The sequence below is a fragment of the Leptodactylus fuscus genome, chromosome 1 (assembly GCF_031893055.1).
Source record: "Leptodactylus fuscus isolate aLepFus1 chromosome 1, aLepFus1.hap2, whole genome shotgun sequence".
Classification (NCBI taxonomy): Eukaryota; Metazoa; Chordata; class Amphibia; order Anura; family Leptodactylidae; genus Leptodactylus; species Leptodactylus fuscus.
Window position 1 is genome coordinate 6496788 of NC_134265.1, and position 24436 is coordinate 6521223.

General features: G+C 45.5%; 2 protein-coding genes across 2 annotated transcripts in view; both read right to left on the reverse strand.

The window, feature by feature from the left end:
* The window catches only part of LOC142189644 (uncharacterized), a 263072-nt gene that overhangs the window by 73507 nt on the left and 165129 nt on the right, over positions 1-24436 (reverse strand). The window contains exons 3-4 of the mRNA XM_075262242.1: positions 23519-23523; positions 13516-13973 (exon numbers count right to left, since the gene is read on the reverse strand). Coding sequence (XP_075118343.1) covers positions 13516-13973; positions 23519-23523 — 463 coding nt within the window. The remainder of the gene's footprint in view (positions 1-13515; positions 13974-23518; positions 23524-24436) is intronic.
* Positions 15453-18824, reverse strand: LOC142196974 (uncharacterized). The gene is made up of 4 exons (XM_075266946.1): positions 18612-18824; positions 16030-16209; positions 15828-15951; positions 15453-15744 (listed from the first exon to the last, which is right to left on the reverse strand). The coding sequence occupies exons 1-4, from the start codon at positions 18822-18824 to the stop codon at positions 15647-15649; spliced, it is 615 nt and encodes a 204-aa protein (XP_075123047.1). The 3' UTR covers positions 15453-15646.

The following is a 24436-nucleotide window of genomic DNA, read 5'->3' on the forward strand; positions in this document are numbered from 1 at the left end:
CAAAGGCACCGGAGGCGCCATATTCCCGGCAGCGCATGGGCGCCGCCATTTTGGCCAGGATCGCCGGCTCCTGGAGCATGCTCCAGGGCTGACGTCCCGTTGCCATGACAGCCGGGAGCCTTGTACAGGCTCCCAGGCTTGTCTGCAAATCCTCTCTTTTGCAGGCTGGTCTATGCAGCCTGCAAAAGAAAGGATGCTTTTTTGCAATGCATTGCAATGCATTAGCATTGTAATGCATTGCATTAGTGATCAGACCCCCTGGGGTTCAACACCCCTAGGGGGTCTAATAAATGCAAAAAAATAAATAAAAAAAAAGTTAAAAAAAAATATAAAAAAATATAAAAAGAATTAAAAGTTCAAATCACCCCCCTTTCCCTAGAACACATATAAAAGTAGTTAAAAACTGTGAAACATATACATGTTAGGTATCCCCGCATCCGAAATCGCCCGCTCTACAAATCTATAAAAATATTTTTCCTTTTTGGTAAACGCCGTAGCGGGAAAAATAGTCGAAAGTGCCAAACCGCCATTTTTTCACTGTTTTGATTCTGATAAAAATTTGAATAAAAAGTGATCAAAGCAATAACATTTCCCGAAAATGGTAGAACTAAAAAGTACACCCGGCCCCGCAAAAAAAGACGCCCTATGCATCCCCGTACACTGACGTATAAAAAAGTTACGGCCGTTGGAATATGGCGACTTTTAGAAAAAAAAAATTTTAACACAGGTTTGGAATTTTTTTTAGGGGTCAAAATGTAAATAAAACCATATAAATTTGGTATCCCTGGAACCATACCGAAACACAGAATATAGGGGACATGTCATTTGAACGCCGTAAAACCAAAGCCCGTAAGAAAGTCGCAGAAATGCATTTTTTCTTCAAATCCACCCCATTCTGAATTTTTTTCCTGCTTCCCAGTACATTATATAGAATATTTAATGGTAGCATCATGAAGAAAAATTTGTCCCGCAAAAATTAAGACCTCATATGGCTCTGGGAGCGGAGAGATAAAAAAGTTATGGGGTTTAGAAGGAGGGGAGTCAAAAACGAAAAACGAAAATCAAAAAATGCCATCGGCGGGAAGGGGTTAAAGCATGGACAAGACTCAAGCTGGTTTCCTGTGTGCACATGTGCCTGTTACCATCCCCCCACAAGCTAAGAACCCACATGGTCACCATGAGGCAGACAAAGCTGGAGGAGAAACCTTCATGGAAGTGTGGACTTCGTCTTCAAGGAGATGATTTTTGGCGTCTATTGCTGATGTGGGAAGATGCTGTTAGGATCACATCCTCCATCTTGTATTTTGTCAGCCATCTTGTAACCTTTTTCTTATATAAACTTTATAAGAATGTCTGTTTAGAGTCTAAGAGACCCCTTTAGGGGATAAGGCGTGTGGAATGTAAATGGATGGGTTATAACTCCTTATCTGTTTGTGGTAAGGGTCTCATCTTTGAAGGTGTGTGTAGAAACAGGTTCTATAACCTGTTGATCGTCAGCCCAAGACAGGAGTGGTCAGACCAGCATGTGATCATTATCTCTCTTGCTGTGATATATACAGTGGGGCAAAAAAGTATTTAGTCAGTCACCAATAGTGCAAGTTCCACCACTTAAAAAGATGAGAGGCGTCTGTAATTTACATCATAGGTAGACCTCAACTATGAGAGACAAAATGAGAAAACAAATCCAGAAAATCACATTGTCTGATTTTGTAAGAATTTATTTGCAAATTATGGTGGAAATTAAGTATTTGGTCACCTACAAACAATCAAGATTTCTGGCTCTCACAGACCTGTAATTTCTTCTTTAAGAGTCTCCTCTTTCCTCCACTCATTACCTGTAGTAATGGCACCTGTTTAAACTTGTTATCAGTATAAAAAGACACCTGTGCACACCCTCAAACAGTCAGACTCCAAACTCCACTATGGTGAAGACCAAAGAGCTGTCAAAGGACACCAGAAACAAAATTGTAGCCCTGCACCAGGCTGGGAAGACTGAATCTGCAATAGGCAACCAGCTTGGATAGAAGAAATCAACTGTGGGAGCAATAATTAGAAAATGGAAGACATACAAGACCACTGATAATCTCCCTCGATCTGGGGCTCCACGCAAAATCTCACCCCGTGGGGTCAAAATGATCACAAGAACGGTGAGCAAAAATCCCAGAAGCATGCGGGGGGACCTAGTGAATGAACTGCAGAGAGCTGGGACCAATGTTACAAAGCCTACCATCAATAACACACTACACTGCCAGGGACTCAGATCCTGCAGTGCCAGATGTGTCCCACTGCTTAAGCCAGTACATGTCCGGGCCCGTCTGAAGTTTGCTAGAGAGCATTTGGATGATCCAGAAGAGTATTGGGAGAATGTCCTATGGTCTGATGAAACCAAACTGGAACTGTTTGGTAGAAACACAACTTTTCGTGTTTGGAGGAAAAAGAATACTGAGTTGCATCCATCAAACACCATACCTACTGTAAAGCATGGGGGTGGAAACATCATGCTTTGGGGCTGTTTCTCTGCAAAGGGGCCAGGACGACTGATCCGGGTACATGAAAGAATGAATGGGGCCATGTATCGTGAGATTTTGAGTGCAAACCTCCTTCCATCAGCAAGGGCATTGAAGATGAAACGTGGCTGGGTCTTTCAACATGACAATGATCCAAAGCACACCGCCAGGGCAACGAAGGAGTGGCTTTGTAAGAAGCATTTCAAGGTCCTGGAGTGGCCTAGCCAGTCTCCAGATCTCAACCCTATAGAAAACCTTTGGAGGGAGTTGAAAGTCCGTGTTGCCAAGCGACAGCCCCAAAACATCACTGCTCTAGAGGAGATCTGCATGGAGGAATGGGCCAACATACCAACAACAGTGTGTGCCAACCTTGTGAAGACTTACAGAAAACGTTTGACCTCTGTCATTGCCAACAAAGGATATATAACAAAGTATTGAGATGAAATTTTGTTACTGACCAAATACTTATTTTCCACCATAATTTGCAAATAAATTCTTACAAAATCAGACAATGTGATTTTCTGGATTTGTTTTCTCATTTTGTCTCTCATAGTTGAGGTCTACCTATGATGTAAATTACAGACGCCTCGCATCTTTTTAAGTGGTGGAACTTGCGCTATTGGTGACTGACTAAATACTTTTTTGCCCCACTGTACATCTAGAATTAGTGTAAGATGTTGGTTTACACATAAATATTTTAAAATCTTCTTTATTTCATGACCTCAAAGATAAAAAATGACAAAACACCGAGCAAACTGTACTGTAGTATTTCTTGGACTATGGTGTATTTTTAATTAAGCAAAGGAGCTCACCTTGGAGGGTTGTGGGTCTAAGCCACAACGCTGTTTGCAAATGTTAGACCACAAAATGCTTCTCCTAGGTCGAGGCAATGTTCCTGACACCTCATAGGTGTGAATGATAGGGGTGGAGGACCAACAACTCAGATTCGGTAAGAATCCAGGAGTAAGGAACTGCGCTCTCTTGTTTGGTAAAATAGCAGATTCGATTTTATTAACTTCAAAAAAACTCTCACACAACGCGTTTCGGGCACTATACTACGCCCTTCTTCAGGTGTATTGTAATTGAACCCAAACTACAATCTGCATAACCAAATGCCATTGAAAGGACCAAAAAAGGGAAATAAATAGAATAGCAGTCTTACCTCTCGCTGCTGGGCTGGTTACTTGACAGCCTGGCGGAAAGCAGGACCATTTATATCATTGGTGAGAGGGAAGCTGCTGCTTCCTGCGCGGGCGCATGCGCTCTAAGGCGCACGTGCGCCCATGTCGAGCAGATGGATCGCGTCTATGGGAACGCACGGCGAATGCGCCCGTTCCCTTGTTCTGCGCATGCGCCTGCCCCGATGAGCGCGCATGCGCGATACGTATGCTCTCGCGAGCCGCCCGATGCTCAGGCGGACCGCTTGGAGCGGTGAATGCGCATGTGTCTGATGCGGCTGCTTCACATCTAAGCTGGATCAGATTTTGTTTACAATGGGGGAACCTTATGAGTAAGTGAATGGATCTAATTCATCTATGGGTGGCTGTAAAGTCAACAACTTAGTACAACTAATTGCAAATTGTTTTCCAAAAGGATTACATAAAAATAGTAAAACTGGTACAAGGGGGAGATTATATCACCCAGAATAAAATACATCGACAATGATTCCTCAAGACAAAACTGGATCACAGAAGGTATTTCTAGTGATACATTGTAACAAACTTTCCTCAAATCAAAACTGGGTCATAGATGGTATTCCTAGCAATACATTATGACAATTAATGCTGTAAGACCCCATACATGGTTTCAATATTCAGTCATGCTGCCTCAACTTCAGACCCCCTAATAAAGGATAACAATAAGCGACCCCACTGTTAGCAAGTGGTTTTGAGCTTGCCAACATAGCTAAAGCTCCCACATATCTTAATTTGTGATGTCCTCCAATGCCTCATTTAACCTCCAATGCCTCATTTAACCCTGACGGAACCAACGTATTAAAGCGATATATCCAGAACATTTCTCGCTTGTAGAGAAGTTGAAACCTATCATGATAAGTGTCTGGAATGTGATCTATCGGAACTACTGTGAAATCTTTAAACTCGCCATTATGGTATTGAGCAGCGTGTCTCGACACACTGTGCTTCTCAAATTTGTTAAGTACATTCGAACGGTGCTTGTTCAACCTCTCCCTAAGTGTTCTTATGGTACGATCTACGTATTGTAGACCGCAAGGGCACTGCAAGACATAAATGATGAACTTTGAATCGCATGAGAGATGGTGTTTGATGTTGAAAATTTCCCCCGTGCTTGTGCTACAGATGTTCTTAGCGCCATGAATAATGGTGGCGCAACACTTGCACTTTTTTGCCTGACACTTCCAACTACCCAAAGGTTTCGTGGCTACATGGATGTTTATACTGGCCGGGTCTTTTTTCTTTAGTCTACTGGGGGCCAGAATGGATTTCAATGTGCGTGCCCGCCTAAAAGTAAGACACGGGTTGGAGGGAATACTGGCCGGTTCTACAAGCAGATCCTTTTTTAAAAAAGATACTACCCTCCAACCCGTGTCTTACTTTTAGGCGGGCACGCACGTTGAAATCCATACTGGCTTTATATTTGTTCTTTCATTCCCTGGGCTTTAAAAGACTGGGCTCCTAGTTCACTCGCGCGGCTCTCATTAATGCTGATGGGGGCTGGGGGCTATACTGAATATACAAAGCATACTCCAGTGTTCGAAAGAAACAATAGAAATTACACCTCTGATGATGTGTCTGATAGTAAAGGGACATTGAAACTGGTCAGGTGACAGATTGAGGTGGTAGAATGGATGAGATAAGAGATAAGTGTCTAACTCGCCCTTATTGTTAGTTCAATGATTCCCTGATATATGTGAGTCAGTAAACTTCTCCCTACTCAGCTATACAAACAAGTTAGTGCACTATTAGCATGAGAAAAGGGTTAATACAATAGTGGGTAAGAAGGAGGAATTAGCTATCAGAAAGCAAAGATTAGCCTAGCAGTACACCGATACCAGTGAACAGCCAAGTGTTAATGATATGGACACAAGTGGAGCCTTAGGAGTATTGTGAGATTCCATACAAGTAAATCAGATTGCTCACTGGGGTTCTCTAGTAGCTGCTAGTTGTGAATGCTGTACAATTGCCATAGCAATTTCAGAGACACGCTACTCTGTCTGTTCTCCTTTCCTTTCTTTCTTTTTTAATGGGGAAATTTTTGTTTGTTTGTTCCTTGGGTATTTTAATTGAACCAATAAAGGCTATATTTTAATACATCCCATTTTGGGTAGGTTATACTCCCCTACTCTGAGTTTACACGATAAAAATTTTTTGGGTACGCTACAAGAATATTGATAATCTAAAATAAAATAATTACATAAACTTTGGAGGGTAATTAATAATGAGGAGGATAGTAGAATATTACAAGGTGATCTAAGGAAACTGGAAGCATGGGCGGAGACTTGGCAAATGAAGTGTAATGTTGACAAATGTAAGGTAATGCACTCTGGTCGACGTAATAAAATGTATGACTATGTACTTATTAGTAAATTACTGGGTAAGACTGCCAATGAAAAAGACTTAGGGATTTTGGGGGACAGTAAGCTTACCTTTAGTGACCAGTGCCAAGCAGCTGCTGCCAAGACAAATAAAATTATGGGATGCATCAAAAGAGGTCTAGATTCTCATGACAAGGACATAGTTGTGCCTCTATACAAATCACTGGTACGGCCACACTTAGAATATTGTGTGCAATTTTGGGCCCCGATATACAAGAAAGACATAAGTGAACTTGAAAAAGTGCAAAGACGGGCAACCAAAATGATTAGGGGAATGGGTGGACTGGAGGACAACGAGAGGTTAACAAACTTGGGGTTATTCAGTTTAGAGAAAAGACGTCTACGGGGAGATCTAATAACAATGTACAAATACATGAAGGGACAATACAAAGAACTTTCTAAGGATATTTTTACTCCTAGGCCAGTGACAGTGACAAAAGGACATCCTCTATGTCTGGAGGAGAAAAGGTTTCACCAGAAACATAGAAGGGGATTCTTCACTGTAAGAACAGCTAGGCTCTGGAACTCTCTGCCCCAGGAAGTGGTGATGGTGGATTCATTAAACAAGTTCAAAGAGGGCCTGGATGCCTTTCTTGAAGAGAAAAATATAACAGGTTATGGACTCTAGATTTTAAGGACACGTTGATCCAGGGTTTTTAAACTGACTGCCAGATTTGGAGTCGGGAAGGAATTTTTTCCCCTGAAATAGGGCAATTGGCGTGAACCTCATGGGGTTTTTTGCCTTCCCCTGGATCAACACTGTAGGGATTGTAGGGATATAGGTTGGACTTGATGGACTAATGTCTTTATCCAACCTCATCAACTATGTAACTATCAGGGCAGCCTGTTGCCGTCGTCGTTGCGCAAGAGGAGGAGGAGGAGCCGTTGGAGGATTTGGAAGAGGAGGTGGTGGTCGATGAGGACACTGACCTGACCTGGATAGGGCGGATGTCAAGCGAGGAAAGCAGTGGAGATGTGGAGGGAAGTGCAGTACCAAAGAGGGTGGCTAGAGGCAGAGGCATGTCGAGAGGCAGAGGACCGCTGCTTCTCCGAAGCCAGGCCACAGCCAGCAAGGCCCAAAATGTTCCCTCTTGTAGCCAGCCTAGAAAAACTCCCCCATCGAGGCCGCGGTCTTCGGTGGTGTGGAATTTTTTTTTATATCTGTGCTACGGACAAATATAGTGCCATTTGCACACTCTGCAACTCAAAACTGAGTAGGGGCTCTGAAAAGAGCAACCTCATAACCACTGCCATGCGCCATCATTTGGAAGGCAAGCATTGGGCTCAGTGGCAGAGCACAAACGCTGTAATATCGTCGTCCGGCATTGCCGTCACTGCCTCTCCCACTCTTGCCAGTGCTGGCGCTGCAGTCCAGACCAGCAGCCAGGAAACCTCCATGTCTTCCCCCACCACTTTAGGGAATTCTCCCTCATCCTCCCCTTTTCCTGCCTCAGCTCCTTCTCCTGCCTTACGTCCTTCTCCTGTACCATCATGCGCCTCCTCAAAACAACCCACCATCTCCCAGACTTTTGAGTGCAGGCAAAAATACAGCGCTATCCACCCCCATGCACAAGCCTTAAACGTGCACATCCCCAAACTGCTGGCCCAGGAGATGTTGCCGTTCCAGCTTGTTGAAACTCAGGCCTTCCATGACCTGATGGCAAGTGCGGCACCTCGCTATGCCGTCCCTACTTCTCCTGGTTTGCCGTCCCTGCCTTGTACCAGCACGTGTCACGCAACATCCGGCAGGCCCTAAGTTCCGCGATTAGCACAAAGGTCCACTTGACCATCAATGTGTGGACAAGTGCATGCGGACAGGGACGCTACATTTCACTGACGGCACACTGGGTGAATGTAGTTGAGGCTGGGAGCGGGTCACAATCTGGGGCGGTCTACCTCATTTCCCTGCCCAACATTCCTGGCAGGAGCTCTGAACCACCACCCTCCTCCTCCGCCATCACATTGACCCCAGCTACCAGCTGGAAACGCTGCAGCACTGGCGTGGGGAGACGTCAGCAGGCCGTGCTGAAGCTCATAAACTTGGGAGACAGACAGCACACTGCCTCAGAGGTGAGGGATGCCCTCCTTGATGAGACGGCAACATGGCTTTCGCCGCTGCACCTGGGCCCAGGCATGGTCGTGTGTGATAACGGCCGCAACTTGGTAGTGGCTCTGGAGCTTGCCAACCTACGACACGTTCCATGCCTGGCCCACGTGTTCAATTTAGTGGTGCAACGGTTTTTGAAAACATACCCCAATGTAGCCGAGCTACTGGTGAAAGTGCGGCGCTTGTGCGCCCACTTTTACAAGTCCACAGTAGCCACTGCTAGCCTCTGAGGCCTCCAGCAATGCCTCCATCTGCCAGAACACCGGCTGATGTGCAACGTCCCCACACGCTAAAACTCGACGTACCACATGTTGAGTAGAGTGTGTGAGCAGCAGAGACCCTTGATGGAGTACCATCTCCAAAACCCAAGGGTTCCTCAGAGTCAGCTTCCGCAGTTTCTGCACCATGAGTGGCAGACTTATCTGAGATCGTGTGTCTTTGAGGAGTTAACCATGAGGGTCAGCTGAGACGACGCAATCGTGAGTGTCACAATCCCGCTGCTGTGTGTGATGCGAGAATCCCTCATCGCCATCAGGGATAACGCATTGGACGCTGAGGAGTCGGGCATAGGAGCAGAAACATCCCAGCAGGATAGTCAGGGCACATTCCTGTCCGCTTCACAGCGTACAATGAGGGAGGAGGAGGAGGAAGAGGACAAAGTGGCAGATCTCATTGTCACACAGGAGACTAGCAAGGCAGTTTATTGCGTCCCATTGCTGAGGCGCGGTTGGGGCGAAATGGAGGAGGAAATGGAGAGTGAGCATTCCGGTGGGGGCAGCCAAGTGACGCCAAGTAACACTCTGGCACACATGGCTGAATACATGTTGGAGTGCTTTGCAACTGACAAACGCATTGCCAAAATCCTCGAGAGCAACGACTACTGGATTTTTGCAATCCTCAACCCCCGGTATAAAAATTTTGTTTTGTAATTTTATTCCGGTAGACGGGAAGGGCCAGTCACATGAGTGATTGCCACAAGCAACTGGTGCAGAATATGATGGAGATGTTTCCATCAACTGTCGTTGGCGGCACACAGGAGAGTTCCTCCAACAGGCAAAAAACTGTCATCTGGTCCACACCCGGCAGGGGCACACTCTCCAAGGTCTGGGACACGTTAATGGCACCCCATCGCCAAAGTACCGCCACTGAGGAGCCTAGTGTCACCAGGAGGGATAGGTGTAGGCGCATGTTGCGGGAGTACCTGGCCGACACCAGCCCTGTCCTCTCCGATCCCTCTGCGGCCTATACTTATTGGGTCTCCAAGTTGGATTTGTGGCTGGAACTTGCGCTGTACGCATTCGAGGTCCTTTCCTGCCCTGCCGCCAGCGTGCTTTCCGAAAGGGTCTTCAGCGCTGCCGGTGGCATAATTACGGATAAGCGCAGCCGGCTGTCAGCTGACAGTGCGGACCGGCCGACGCTCATAAAAATGAACAGCCACTGGATAAACCCATCATTTTCATGTCCACCGGTGTCAAGCACCCCGACATGAAGTTGCATGTGTGTGCTCACCCTCTACAATTCCACCTCCTCCTCATACTCCTCCTCCATCAGTGCTGCACAATTCTGATCCTAATAGGATCACTCCACCCTGACACCCCAACTCTGCTGGTTAGAGTGTTTACTCACTCCAAGGGCCAAAAACACTGCTTTTTAAAGGCTCAACTCACCCAACGGGCCAACAAATCTCTGCTGGTACAAGGCTGAACTAAGTTAAAGGGCCTAAAACTCTGCAGGTAGAGGCTGAAGTCACCTGAAGGGCCTCAATCTCTGCTGGTAGCTCAGCTTAAGGGCCTGTAACTTAATTTGGAAGGGCTCATGTTAAGGGCTAGAAAAGTGAATTTTGGAAGGTCTTACCACATCACACACATCCACAATGACAGTTCAGGGTGGGGACTGAAGGATTTCCCATTGCCTATTCCATCTGTGGTTGTCATGGGCAACGTGATTTAAAGGGGTGCTTGTTAATGTTTGTTGAGCTTAAATTGGGGTTTGTGTCCATCCATTTGGGGAGTAAAGAAGGTTTCCAGGTATTTTCTCACTTTGATAGAGGTTTTTTTGAGTGTGGAAAGTGTGTAGTTGTTAGGCTGTGATAGTGGGGTAATAGAGGGACTTTGGTGTGTTAGATGCCCCCAGACATGCTTCCCCTGCTGTCCTGCTAAAAGTGGACTTAGTGACCCTCCTGAGTCGAATGGTGGGATCCCCTGAAACGAAGCATTTTCTCCCATAGACTATAATGGGGTTCCATATTCGTTCGAATAGTCCAATATTGAGATGCTATTCGGAACGAATAACGAACATCGAATATTTTACTGTTCGCTCGTCTCTACTTATATATAACACTGGAGGGAGGGGGGAAGGGCTGCACTATGTTGTTAATTGGGTGTAAATGTTTTAGATATTTTTGTAAGGGGCAGAAATTTAGATTTTTGATAAAAAACAAATACCGTATTTTTCGGACAATAAGACGCACCTAGGTTTTAGAGGAGGAAAATAGGGAAAAAAAAATTTGAAGCAAAAACTGGTAAAATATTTAATATATGGGAGTTGTAGTTTTGCAACAGCTGCAAGGCCACATTGACAGGTGACCCTGCAGCTGTACGGAGATGCATAGAGTGTTTTTTTTTGCGGGTCCAGAAGTACTTTTTACTTATACCATTTTGGGGAATATCTATTGCTTAGATCACCTTTTATTGAAAAAAAAAAACCCGGTGGTTTATTATATATGATTTTCTACTTTTATATATATATCTTCTAGGGACAGGAGGTGATTTATAACTTTTATTTATTTCATATTTTTATTATATATTTTTAAAGCTTTTTTTTTTTTTTTTTTTTTAAACTATTTTATTCCCTTCCCCCCGGGGCTTGAACCTGCGGTCACTTGATTGCAAGTCCCATAGACGGCAATACAACTGTATTGCCGTCTATGGGCCATTCTGTCTATTAGTATTACGGCTGGTCATAGACCCAGCCGCAGTACTAATATATAACAGTGACAGGCCCGGGAGCCTCATTAGGCTCCCGGCTGTCACCCGAACAGGTCGGCTCCTGCGATATCGCCGCGCAGGAGCCGGCCTGCAACTTTACAGGTACGGGGCCGGTGGGGACCGGCCCCGGGGGAGAAGGGGCCGCTGATACAGACTGCAGACCCGGCATCCGCTGTACTAGAGAGGCGGATGCCGGGGAGGGATAGATGCCGGGGCCGGAGACATCGCTGCCCTGCCCTGCATGAAGCCAGCGGCGGGGGGACGGAGGAGCTGCTGCTGGCTTCATGCAGGGCAGAGGAGCGCAGCGATGTCGCAGGCCCCGGCACCTGTAATGGCGTCTATCACTTGCCGGCTTCCGTCTCTCTATTACAGCGGATGCCAGGCGTCACATTCGGCCTATAAGACGCACCCTTCTTTTCCCCAAAAATTTTGGGGAAAAAAAGTGCGTCTTATAGTCCGAAAAATACGGTAGTTCAAAAAATAGTTGTAATAGTTTATACTACATAATATGTATTGAATATATAAAATCAATAAAAATGTTGAAATTAAAAAATAAGTTGCTGTTCACATCAATGTTACGATAAATTAGTAAAATGACAAAATAAAAATTTTAAGTGGAAAAAAGAGATTTACTGTAGCTCTGAGAAAATATCAATTTCAGTGTGACACGGAAAATTTTACTTTAGCTCGCATAACCAAAAATTTAACATATTTCCTACGAGCGAAGCCGCGGGTATTCTACTAGTATTTAATATTTTAGCTATTTTGTTTTTGGTGATTTCTGTCTTTTGACATAGTAGTTTGTTCTGTTGTCTGAAAATTACCTTAACCCCTTAATGACCAGGCCATTTCTTGGTTTCACATTTTAGTTTTTCCCTCCTCTCATTTAAAGAGCCATAACGTTTTTATGTTTCAGTTCACATCATGGCTTATTGTTTGCGGGACAAATCGTACTTTGTATTGGCACCTTTCAATATGCTGTGCAATGTACTGGGAAGCTGGAAAAAAATTCAGAATGAGGTGCAATTACCGATTTTCATATGGGTTTAATTTTTACAGCGTTCACTGTTTGGTACAAATGACACCTTACCTGTGTTCTACATGTCAGTACGAACACGGTGATACCAAATTTATAGAGTATTTGAAATGTTTTGATACTTTTTTTAAAAATGAAAAACTTAGCAAAATAGAAAAAAAGAATGTGTGTCGTCATGTTCTGACACCTGTAACTTTTTCATCTTTACATGTATGGAGCTGGGTGCGGTGTCTTTTTATGCGGGACAAGATAACGTTTCTATTGATACCATTTGGGGAAAGATCTGATGGTTTGATCACTTTTTATTCAAATTTTTATAGGAGGCAAAGTGTTGAAAAAAAAACGCTATTTGCTATTTGGAATAAATGTTTTAATATTTTAATAGTTCGGGCATTTTGGAGCGCGGGGATACCTGATATGTTTATATTTAATGTTCTTTGTTTACTTTTATATCTGATCTAGGGAAAGGGGGGTGATTTGAACTTTTATATTTTTTTAATACTTTTAAAACCTTTTTTTTCTTCTGTTACATTTATGATCAGACCCCTTAGGTACCTTGAAACCTAGGGGGTCTGATCGCTCATACAATACTACAGTATGGCAGTGAATAGCAAAATGCCATCACTTCTATTAGACGCTGCATCTGGCAACGTCTAATAGAACTAATGCAGGGACAAGCCTGGAAACCTTCAATAGGCTTCCGGCTGTCATAGCAACCGATCACCACCCTCCGATGACGTTCAGGAGGGCGACAATCAACGGAAAATGGCGGCGCCCCGTTTGACCGCAGTGTGTAAAGGGTTAACAGCAGCAATCGGCTCAGGCACCCGACCGCTGCTGTTGGTGGCAGGTCCTGGCTGTATTATACAGCCGGCATCTGCCCTGTATGGAGCGAGCTCAGCTCGTGAGCTCTCTCCATACATCGCCATGCGCGCATGACGTAGTACTACGTCATGGGTCGCTAACGGGTTAAGTGCCTTGTTTTTGTTTTTTGCATATTTTTCCCATGATGATTGTACAGGCTCTGCTTCTGAGCCCGCTCAACTACCATCACGTACGTGGAGATGAAGCAACTACCCACATTCGCCCGCGCACATGTACATAAAAATGCATGAAGGAGTTAAAGAAAAAAAATAATTGAACCTAAAAAAAAAAACCCTGTGAATATAAGTTCCTTCTTACAGCGTAGACGGGTCAAAAACTTCAGGTTGAAAATTCACTTACAATTTGCTTCTCCCCTGTGTGAGTTCTTTGATGCCTAACAAGGTCTGATTTCCGAGTAAAACATTTCCCACATTCTGGACATGAATATGGCTTCTCTCCTGTGTGAATTCTTTGATGATTAACAAGGTCTGATTTCTGAGCAAAACATTTCCCACATTCTGAACAAGTGTAAGGCTTGTCTCCTGTGTGAATTCTTTGATGACTAACAAGTTTTGATTTCTGAGAAAAATATTTCCCACATTCTGAACAAGTGTAAGGCTTCTCCCCTGTGTGAATTCTTTGATGAATAACAAGGTTTGATTTCTGAGCAAAATATTTCCCACATTCTGGGCATGAATATGGCTTCTCCCCTGTGTGAGTTTTTTGATGTTTAATAAGATTTACTTTATGAGCAAAACATTTCCAACATTCGGGGCAAGAATATGGCTTCTCCTTTGTGTGAGTTCTTTGATGTGAAACAAGATTTGATTTAGAGATAAAACATTTCCCACATTCTGAGCATGAATATGGCTTCTCTCCTGTGTGAGTTCTTTGATGTCTATCTAGAAATGATTTAGCCATAAAACATTTCCCACATTCTGGGCATGAATATGGCTTCTCTCCTGTGTTTGTTCTCTGATGTACAACACCTCTTCTGCAGCTTTCATTTTGCTTAACAGACTGTGATGAATTAGAAGAAAGATCTTTCTCCTGAAGGGCTGAGGGTATATCTGGGGTAATGACATGTTCTTCATATGGATCTTGTGTGATACCATGATCCTCTGCTTTATAATCTGTAGATATCAGATGTCCCTCTGAGCTCCTGGTACAGTCATCTGACAAGAAGAAAACTGATGTTACTATTATTGAATAACATAACCTTATAAGTATATTCTCCACTGAGCTGCCGCTGCCTGAGACGCTTCAGACCATGTGAAGAAGTGAAGTCAGTGGCACAGGCGGCAAACGACGGCAGCGCGGCCTACTTCATTAGTATTCACTGTGCTGAGACGGAGGTCAGTGATAGTGACTAGTAATGAAGCGGGGCAGGAGATGCCACCACTGCTCTAAGTCACTGTAGAGGTGAACACAATCCATGGCTGCTTAAATATGGCCACTTATGTGGAATAGTACTGTAGGACGCCATAAATCTTACTGTATTACACCCCATACACACAATAGAATCCAAACCACATCTGCTGGATTTCCCAGCCTGAACTCACCGCGGATCTGCTGTCCCATACAGTATGTAGTAGGGTCTGTGGAGTCACAAGGAAGCAGGGACTCCTAGCGTCATAGATCACTAAGACACGGGGAGTCCTGGTGTGTGGACAGAGTTCAGGCTGGGAAATGTGACTGATGTACAGACCAGATTTTCTAGTCCAGATTCCATAGTGTGATTGTGGTCTAAGGTGAGCTTTACACAGTGACATTTGTAGAAGCTGCTTCGGAAAATCAGAAGAAGAATTTTGCCGCTTTACCAAATCAGTCCCCGAATCTCCATCAGATTCCTTACTGGTCAGGCCGGATTTTCCGCATCCCATTTATTTCCATAGAGCTCTGAGGTGGAATCTGCCTGAAGATCGAGCAGGAGGATTATTTTTCCGCTACCTGAAATAATCTGCTATATAATTCTGGTAAATTCTTTCCCTTCTCGAGGACTGACAGCCGGGGAGGAAGAAATTTGCCTCGTTCATATCGATGTCCAGTCCATATTCCTGCTGTCCGTTCTATTCTATACTACATTTATTACCCCCTATAGCGGTATCACATTTATATTCAGGTATTATTAGTATTTTACCTGAATCGGGGAACAACAAATAGTCTAAACAATGTCTGAATAGAATCAGTGACCCTTCTGTGCTTTATATAGTGGTGACTCCTCACCTGGGCGGGTCCCTGTAGGAATGTCCTCCTCACACTCCTCATCACCACTCACATAGGACTCTTCCTTTATTCTCATAGATATAGCATTCATGTCGCTCACATCTTTATCCTGATGGAAAATCTGGGAAACAAATAATGTAAAAGTCACCGGACAAATGGGGAAGTCACAGAGAATGTTCTAGATCATTAATCCGCATGAAGATGAAAGATGTCCTGACAGTAGCTGCAGGTCTGTGAGAAGCCGGATAAACATATTAGATGGCGGCTCAATGACACCGCCCATGTATATAACCATATAATACTGCTGGATACAACAAGACTGACCACAAGGACTTCACAGCCCGTCTACACATCATAGGGAATATCTCCATCTACCTGATCATCATCCTGTGGAAGAAGAGGACTGGGACATCTCTCCGGTGTTGTCCTCTTACTGGATCTACCTGTAGGAAACACAGACAGGGACTGAATTCATTCTGTACATACAAATAATGGAAGTCCATGTGTATATAGTCATGTCTATTACCTGCTGATGTGAGGGGCTGCTGGTGCTCCATCATCACCTCCTTGTACAGATCCTTGTGTCCTTCTAAATACTCCCACTCCTCCATGGAGAAATAGACAGCGACATCCTGACACCTTATAGGAACCTGACAACACAATGATACAGTCATCACCCCGACCCCTCCAGTTACTGTATAATGTCCCAGCATTCCCAGCAGTGTCACCTCTCCAGTCAGCAGCTCCAGCATCTTGTTGGTGAGTTCTAGGATCTTCTGTCCATTGATCTCCTCCTGTATCAGGGGGTGAGGTGGAGGTCCCGGAAATGGGCTCAGGGTTCCTCTCCATCCATCAAATACAAGGGTCTGACAGCGCCCACTAGAGGGCTTCTTCACTACTGTGTAATCCTGGTTATGGGGAGACACATTAATAAATCTCACTACATACATGTCCAGAGTCCATCACCTCTCCAGTCATATCATCTGTTATTACTATAGATAAGAATGATGTCATGATGACATCATCAGAATCTCTCACCTCTCCAGTAAGCTGGTAGATGATCTCTAGGGCGAGATTTAATAGACTTTCCGCCATCTTGTTCCTGTCTCTTTCCATCCTTGATGGATCAATCAGGAATATTCTCTTATATAGAAGATACTGAGAGGATTCTATATTGTAGGAACCTGAATGGAGAGAAGATGAGACAATGTAATCACTACACGGAATCCCATGGAATAAATAGAAGAGTTGAGTCCCATTATTATCACCACCTCCTACTTCTGACGTCGGCAGCGTGTAGCTCAGGAAGGGAGTGACTTGTTGTGGGCCGGCTTGGTGGGTATATAAGGTGTGTGATAGGCTGAACAGAATCTCATTTATGTTTTTCTTATGTTGATTGTGAGCCCCATATAGGGATCACAATGGACTTTTTTTTTTCCTATCAGTGTGTCTTAAACATATAAACTCCTTGCAGATGTTGTTCCTGGCGGGATTCGAACCCAGGACTCAAGCGCTGCAAGGCTGCAGTGCTAACTACTGAGCCACCGTTTTGCCCCCAGAATCTCATTGTTGTCTCGGGTAAAGGGGACGACTTATCAGAGTTGCACAAGGGATGATTATTGGCTGTCGGACCAAGGGTGACTATTTCTCCAACAGCGCAGGTTGTGAACTGTTCGTGCGCTGCTTTGGTGAAAGTGTATTGTGAGCGGAGAAATGGCGCCATTGGGAATAACCAACATGGAGACTGTGGAGAATCACGTGCCCCTGATATGAAAGTTGAACCTCAGCTATGAAGGTGTGTGAGGGAAGATCGACACTCTACAGTGGAGCAGCTCAGCATGAAAATGAGTCTGGGCTACCAGATGTGTCTAAAACAACAGTTCAGTGAGCCCTGATGTGTATGAAGGTTCGATTGTCCCTACTCTAGCAAACAAAAGGCTTCACTTTACACGGCCATATTGGAATTGGACCACCAATGATTGGCTAAGGGTTGCCTTCTCCTAGAAGATGGACATCTCCATGTCAGGCAAGAAACATCAGAGAACAAACACTCTGAAACCAGTGCTGGAAGAAGACAAGCTGGTGGTGACGCAGCGTTATAGTCTGGGGAACTTTTTCACACCATTCTCTGGGCCCGCTCGTCTATGTAGAAGGCAATCTGAACAGATTTGGGTATGAATCCATCCTTGCAGATCACATCCACCCGTACATGTCATTTGTCTTCTCTAGGGCAAATCGAATCTTCCTGCAAAATAATGACTAGAAATGTCCGACAGTGGTTGGAGGAGAATTTGTGTAAAGCAGAATATATGCAGCTCTAACCACTGTGGAATGACCTGTATATGGATTCCATAGATATGTTAAACGAGCAAATGGGCTGCACAGAGAAACCCCCGGACTGTCTCACGGGGTGGACAATAGTAAAAAAAAAAAAATTACTCCAGCATGCCCAATTATGAATGAAATTTAACTTTTACTTCAAAAATTTAAAACCTTAGTACAGACATGGATAAGATAATCTGTTTTTTGTACGTGCCTGGATCCATGTCTGTACTATGGTTTTAAATTTGTGAAGTAAAAGTTAAATTTCATTCATAATTGGGCATGCTGGAGTAATTTTTTGTTTTTTGACTGTTGGAAGAGAATGACCAAGACTTCCAAGTACTTCCCTGACTCCCTTATTCCCTAGACTTGAACCCAGTTGAGCATCTGTGGGGCCACCTTTTTCGTTGTGTTTGTTCTATGGATCCTCCCCCATGTCCCCTCCAGTAAATGTGGGGTGCACTGCAGTCAGCATGGCTCCAGATACCTGAGACAACCTACCAGTCACTCCCAGTCCATCTATCTGCTGCCCGGGCTGCACACGGCAAACTCAGCCAGTTGCGGCCACAAATCCAGTTTGGCTGCCCAAAAATCCAGCGAATCTTCCACGATGGGTGGCAGGGTGCACTAGCTGCTGGTTCAAGTTCTGCTCTGTGTCTAGCTGCTGATGCGGGTGAAGAAAGCTGCTCATCAGTGACTCTAGGCTCAGACTGCTGCTGATGGAGCCGATACTGCTCCTGCCACCCCCACCCCCTCTCACAGCTGCCATGCCAGTGCAAGCTGTGCGCTCAGGGCTCCCCTGGTAGGACATGCGAGAGGGTGGACGGTGGTGCAGATAGGCAGTGACCAACTTACTACTTAGCATGTCTCTATAGTAGTTCAGTTTGTCCTCCCTCTAAGCGAGTGTAAAAACAGCCCCCATTTTTCCCCGGTAGTGAGGGTCTAACATTGCGGAGATCCAGTAGTCCTCCCAATTGTGGTCGGCTACATCGTGATCCAATAATGTCTGTAGGTCACTGATGTTCTCCTCAATGGTCTCTAAGCCAGGAACCTGACCACTCACAACACCAGCTCTCACACCACTCTCCTCATCACTAGTAGCGGTGGAAGCAGCAGATGTCTCCTCCAGATCTGGTCCGGGCTCTAGATGATGACTGTCCAGTAGTAGCTCATCCTCACTGTATAGTGGATCTGAGCCCATAGCACAGGGGCAATTTTAGCCAAAATGGGGCCCTGGGCAAAATAAAAAGTGGGGCCCCAAATTCTGAAATATTGTACCAACAACAATGTCACATTCTGTTAATTCAGTGTGCAGCAGTAGCTAAAGCTGGTACTTACAGGGGTGTTCCTATGTCTTTTATGGGGTTGTATGTAAAAACAAAAATTTGCCAAGTTAAACTTGTGAGCCTTAACTTTAAAGACCCGATGCACAAACAACAAGGCACATGCCCGATCCCACACTAAAAAATACTGATATACCTACAGAGTTATCAAATAGGACCGCTATACCAGGACTAAACACTGTCACATCACCCGCTGACTGCTATACCAGGACTAAACACTGTCACATCACCCATTGACCACTATACCAGGACTAAATACTGTCACATCACCCGCTGGCCACTATACCAGGACTAAACACTGTCACATCACCCGCTGACCGCTATACCAGGGCTAAACACTGTCACATCACCCGCTGACCGCTATACCAGGACTAAACACTGTCACATCACCCGCTGACCGCTATACCAGGACTAAATACTGTCACATCACCCGCTGACCGCTATACCAGGACTAAATACTGTCACATCACCCGCTGACCGCTATACCAGGACTAAACACTGCCACATCACCCGCTGACCACTATACCAGGACTAAATACTGTCACATCCCCGCTGACCGCTATACCAGGACTAAACACTGTCACATCACCCGCTGACCGCTATACCAGGACTAAACACTGTCACATCACCCGCTGACCACTATACCAGGACTAAACACTGTCACATCACCCGCTGACCACTATACCAGGACTAAATACTGTCACATCACCCGCTGACCACTATACCAGGACTAAACACTGTCACATCACCCGCTGACCACTATACCAGGACTAAATACTGTCACATCACCCGCTGACCGCTATACCAGTACTAAATACTGTCACATCACCCGCTGACCGCTATACCAGGACTAAATACTGTCACATCCCCGCTGACCGCTATACCAGGACTACATACTGTCATGTCACTCGCTGACCGCTATACCAGGACTAAATACTGTCACATCACCCGCTGACCGCTATACCAGGACTAAATACTGTCACATCACCCGCTGGCCGCTATACCAGGACTAAATACTGTCACATCCCCGCTGACCGCTATACCAGGACTAAACACTGTCACATCACCCGCTGACCGCTATACCAGGACTAAACACTGTCACATCACCCACTGACCGCTATACCAGGACTAAACACTGTCACATCATCCGCTGACCGCTATACCAGGACTAAACACTGTCACATCACCCACTGACCGCTATACCAGGACCAAATACTGTCACATCACCCGATGACCACTATACCAGGACTAAACACTGTCACATCACCCGCTGACCGCTATACCAGGACTAAATACTGTCACATCACCTGCTGACCACTATACCAGGACTAAATACTGTCACATCACCCGCTGACCGCTATACCAGGACTAAATACTGTCACGTCACCCACTGACCACTATACCAGGACTAAATACTGTCACATCACCCACTGACCACTATACCAGGACTAAATACTGTCACATCACCCACTGACCGCTATACCAGGACTAAATACTGTCACATCACCCACTGACCACTATACCAGGACTAAATACTGTCACATCACCCGCTGACCGCTATACCAGGACTAAATACTGTCACATCACCCGCTGACCGCTATACCAGGACTAAATACTGTCACATCACCTGCTGACCACTATACCAGGACTAAATACTGTCACATCATCCGCTGACCGCTATACCAGGACTAAATACTGTCATGTCAGCCACTTACTGCCAGATTCCCCTCTGACCTCATAGCCACTAAACACTTCACTATCAGTTTCCTCCATTCCCCATATGAAGAATACAACTACCCCCCTTTTATTTGCAGATGCCCCCTCATAATACCAGCCAGCCATTAACCTCTTCCTGCCCTGCACTGTAATAGGACGCTGCAGTAAGCAGGTTGTTCCTAGGAGCCATGTACTATTCACTGGTGAGCGCTGCGCATTACAATGACATAAAATCACGGCTGCAAAATAACACGGCGTATACAATCCAGGCTCCCATTGAAATCAATAAGGAAAATGTTTGCTCTCGTACCGTGTTAGCCAGTGGGTTGGAAATATAAAGAAAACAAAAAAGCTTGATATCAACTACTGAAGACTATCTTTTTAATGGCTAACTCATAATGATGACAGATTACAACGTTTCAGAACGTCTCGGCTCCTGTCTCAAGTAAATTTAAACCATTTCTGAAGGAGCAGATTTATATACAGTACACAAAGGACACATAGGGATAGAATTCCAGGAGGAAGGAGGGGGGAGGGGGGGGAGGGGGTTGTTAGTAATTGGTAGAGACAATGTAAACACTTACAAGTCCTTATATAAAGTGACTTAAAACCATGTGATAAATTTAACCCCCTCTCCAGTGTTTGAAGCAGGGTCATAAATTTACACTCATGAATGCGTCGTTCTCTCTTTGATTTGAAATTCCCTCCCAAAACCAAAACTTTCCAAATGTTCCACTGATAATCTGTATGTTGGAGAGACCGGACAGCAGCTTAGAATGCAGATGAACTCACATCGCCATACAATTAAAGAACGAAGAATGGACCTTCCTGTATCAAAACATTTCTGCAATGAGGATCATAATATGACCGATCACATGAAAGTTTTGGTTTTGGGAGGGAATTTCAAATCAAAGAGAGAACGACGCATTCATGAGTGTAAATTTATGACCCTGCTTCAAACACTGGAGAGGGGGTTAAATTTGTCACCTGGTTTTATGTCCCTTTACAGAAACCTGTGAACTGATAAGGACCTGTAAGTGTTTACATTGTCTCTACCAATTACTAACAACCCCCTACCCCCCCCCCCCCCTTCCTCCTGGAATTCTATCCCTATGCGTCCTTTGTGTACTGTATATAAATATGCATCCTAAAGAAATGGTTTAAATTTACTTGAGAAAGGAGCTGAGACGTTCCGAAACGTTGTAATCTGTCATCATTATGAGTTAGCCATTAAAAAGGTATCAACTACTGAAGACTATCAAGCTTATTTGTTTTCTTTATATTTCCATTGAAATCAATGGAAGCTTTAACGGGGCGTACATCACGTGGCACGTTACTCCGTGTGAATGGACCCTAAGAGGACATGAGGCTGCCGCAGTATAAGAGGACATGAGGCTGCCGCAGTATAAGAGGACGTGAGGCTGCCGCAGTATAAGAGGACGTGAGGCTGCGGCAGTATAAGAGGACGTGAGGCTGCGGCAGTATAAGAGGACATGAGGCTGCGGCAGTATAAGAGGACATGAGGCTGCCGCAGTATAAGAGGACGTGAGGCTGCCGCAGTATAAGAGGACGTGAGGCTGCCGCAGTATAAGAGGACATGAGGCTGCCACAGTATAAGAGGACATGAGGCTGCGGCAGTATGAGAGGACGTGAGGCTGCGGCAGTATGAGAGGACATGAGGCTGCCGCAGTATGAGAGGACATGAGGCTGCCGCAGTATGAGAGGACATGAGGCTGCCGCAGTATGAGAGGACATTAGGCTGCCGCAGTATAAGAGGACATAAGGCTGCGGCAGTATAAGAGGACGTGAGGCTGCGGAAGTATAAGAGGACGTGAGGCTGCGGCAGTATAAGAGGACGTGAGGCTGTGGCAGTATAAGAGGACGTGAGGCTGCGGCAGTATAAGAGGACGTGAGGCTGCGGCAGTATAAGAGGACGTGAGGCTGCCGCAGTATAAGAGGACATGAGGCTGGCGCAGTATAAGAGGACATAAGGCTGCCGCAGTATAAGAGGACGTCAGGCTGCGGCAGTATGAGAGGACATGAGGCTGCCGCAGTATAAGAGGACGTGAGGCTGCCGCAGTATAAGAGGACATGAGGCTGCCGCAGTATAAGAGGACGTGAGGCTGCCGCAGTATAAGAGGACGCGAGGCTGCCGCAGTATAAGAGGACGTGAGGCTGCCGCTTTATAAGCGGACATGAGGCTCCCGTAGTATAAGAGGACGTGAGGCTGCCGCAGTATAAGAGGACGTGAGGCTGCCGCAGTATAAGAGGACGTGAGGCTGCCGCAGTATAAGAGGACGTGAGGCTGCCGCAGTATAAGCGGACGTGAGGCTGCCGCAGTATAAGAGGACGTGAGGCTGCGGCAGTATAAGGGGACGTGAGGCTGCGGCAGTATAAGGGGACGTGAGGCTGCCGCAGTATAAGAGGACGTGAGGCTGCGGCAGTATAGGAGGACATGAGGCTGCGGCAGTATAAGAGGACGTGAGGCTGCCGCAGTATGAGAGGACATGAGGCTGCGGCAGTTTCAGAGGACATGAGGCTGCGGCAGTATAAGAGGACACGAGGCTGCGGCAGTATAAGAGGACGTGAGGCTGCGGCGGTATAAGAGGACGTGAGGCTGCGGCGGTATAAGAGGACGTGAGGCTGCGGCAGTATAAGAGGACGTGAGGCTGCGGCAGTATAAGAGGATATGAGGCTGCGGCAGTATAAGAGGACATGAGGCTGCGGCAGTATAAGAGGACATGAGGCTGCGGTAGTATAAGAGGACGTGAGGCTGCGGCAGTATAAGAGGACATGAGGCTGCCACAGTATAAGGGTGAATTCACACTGAGTAAACGCTAGCTTATTCTGAACGTAAAACACGTTCAGAATAAGCGGCGTCTAAAGCAGCTCCATTCATTTCTATGGGAGCGGGGATACGAGCGCTCCCCATAGAAATGAATGGGCTGCTTCTTTCACTCCGTGCAGTCCCATTGAAGTGAATGGGGAGTGCCGGCGTGTACGCTTCGGCATGAGCAGAGCTTGCCGTATACGCCGGCACTCCCCATTCACTTCAATGGGACTGCACGGAGTGAAAGAAGCAGCCCATTCATTTCTATGGGGAGCGCTCGTATCCCCGCTCCCATAGAAATGAATGGAGCTGCTTTAGACGCCGCTTATTCTGAACGTGTTTTACGTTCAGAATAAGCTAGCGTTTACTCAGTGTGAATGCACCCTAAGAGGACGTGAGGCTGCGGCGGTATAAGAGGACATGAGGCTGCGGCAGTATAAGAGGACATGAGGCTGCGGCAGTATAAGAGGACATGAGGCTGCGGCAGTATAAGAGGACGTGAGGCTGCAGCATGTAAGGGTTAAAATAAACTAGCTCTTTTATTAAGAGACAAAGTCAGTTGGACAGCAAAACCACAAGTCTCAGACTGCACGTTAGCAGTTAGACTCATTCTGCTGATCTATAGATAGCTGCATGCCAGTGGTTAGACGTAGTCTGTTATCATTCTAAGAACTGTAGATATGAGAAGTTGTGGTGTACATGACCGTTGATGCTCAGTGCTGTGGTATATGTAACATTTTGTGCTTATCAAGGATGTTCTGCTAACTGTCACATAAGTTGGCAGATGTTCAGTTGAAGATATATATATGTATGTGACAATATATTCTACGTGCTACCGGATCCATGAGACCATATTTAGATGTCGGGTCATGTGACCTGTATGCATTTGTGCTTCCTTTATAAACCTGTGCTGCTGAACAATAA

What these genes read in the sequence shown, in the direction of transcription:
- LOC142196974 (XM_075266946.1), bottom strand. Translation starts at nt 18,824, where the DNA reads ATGGGCTCAGATCCACTATACAGTGAGGATGAGCTACTACTGGACAGT. An exon ending in AGACATTATTGGATCACGAT is followed by an intron (nt 16,210 to 18,611) that starts GTAGCCGACCAC and finishes CCCCATAACCAG; the next exon opens with GATTACACAGTAGTGAAGAA. An exon ending in TGGAGCTGCTGACTGGAGAG is followed by an intron (nt 15,952 to 16,029) that starts GTGACACTGCTG and finishes TTGTGTTGTCAG; the next exon opens with GTTCCTATAAGGTGTCAGGA.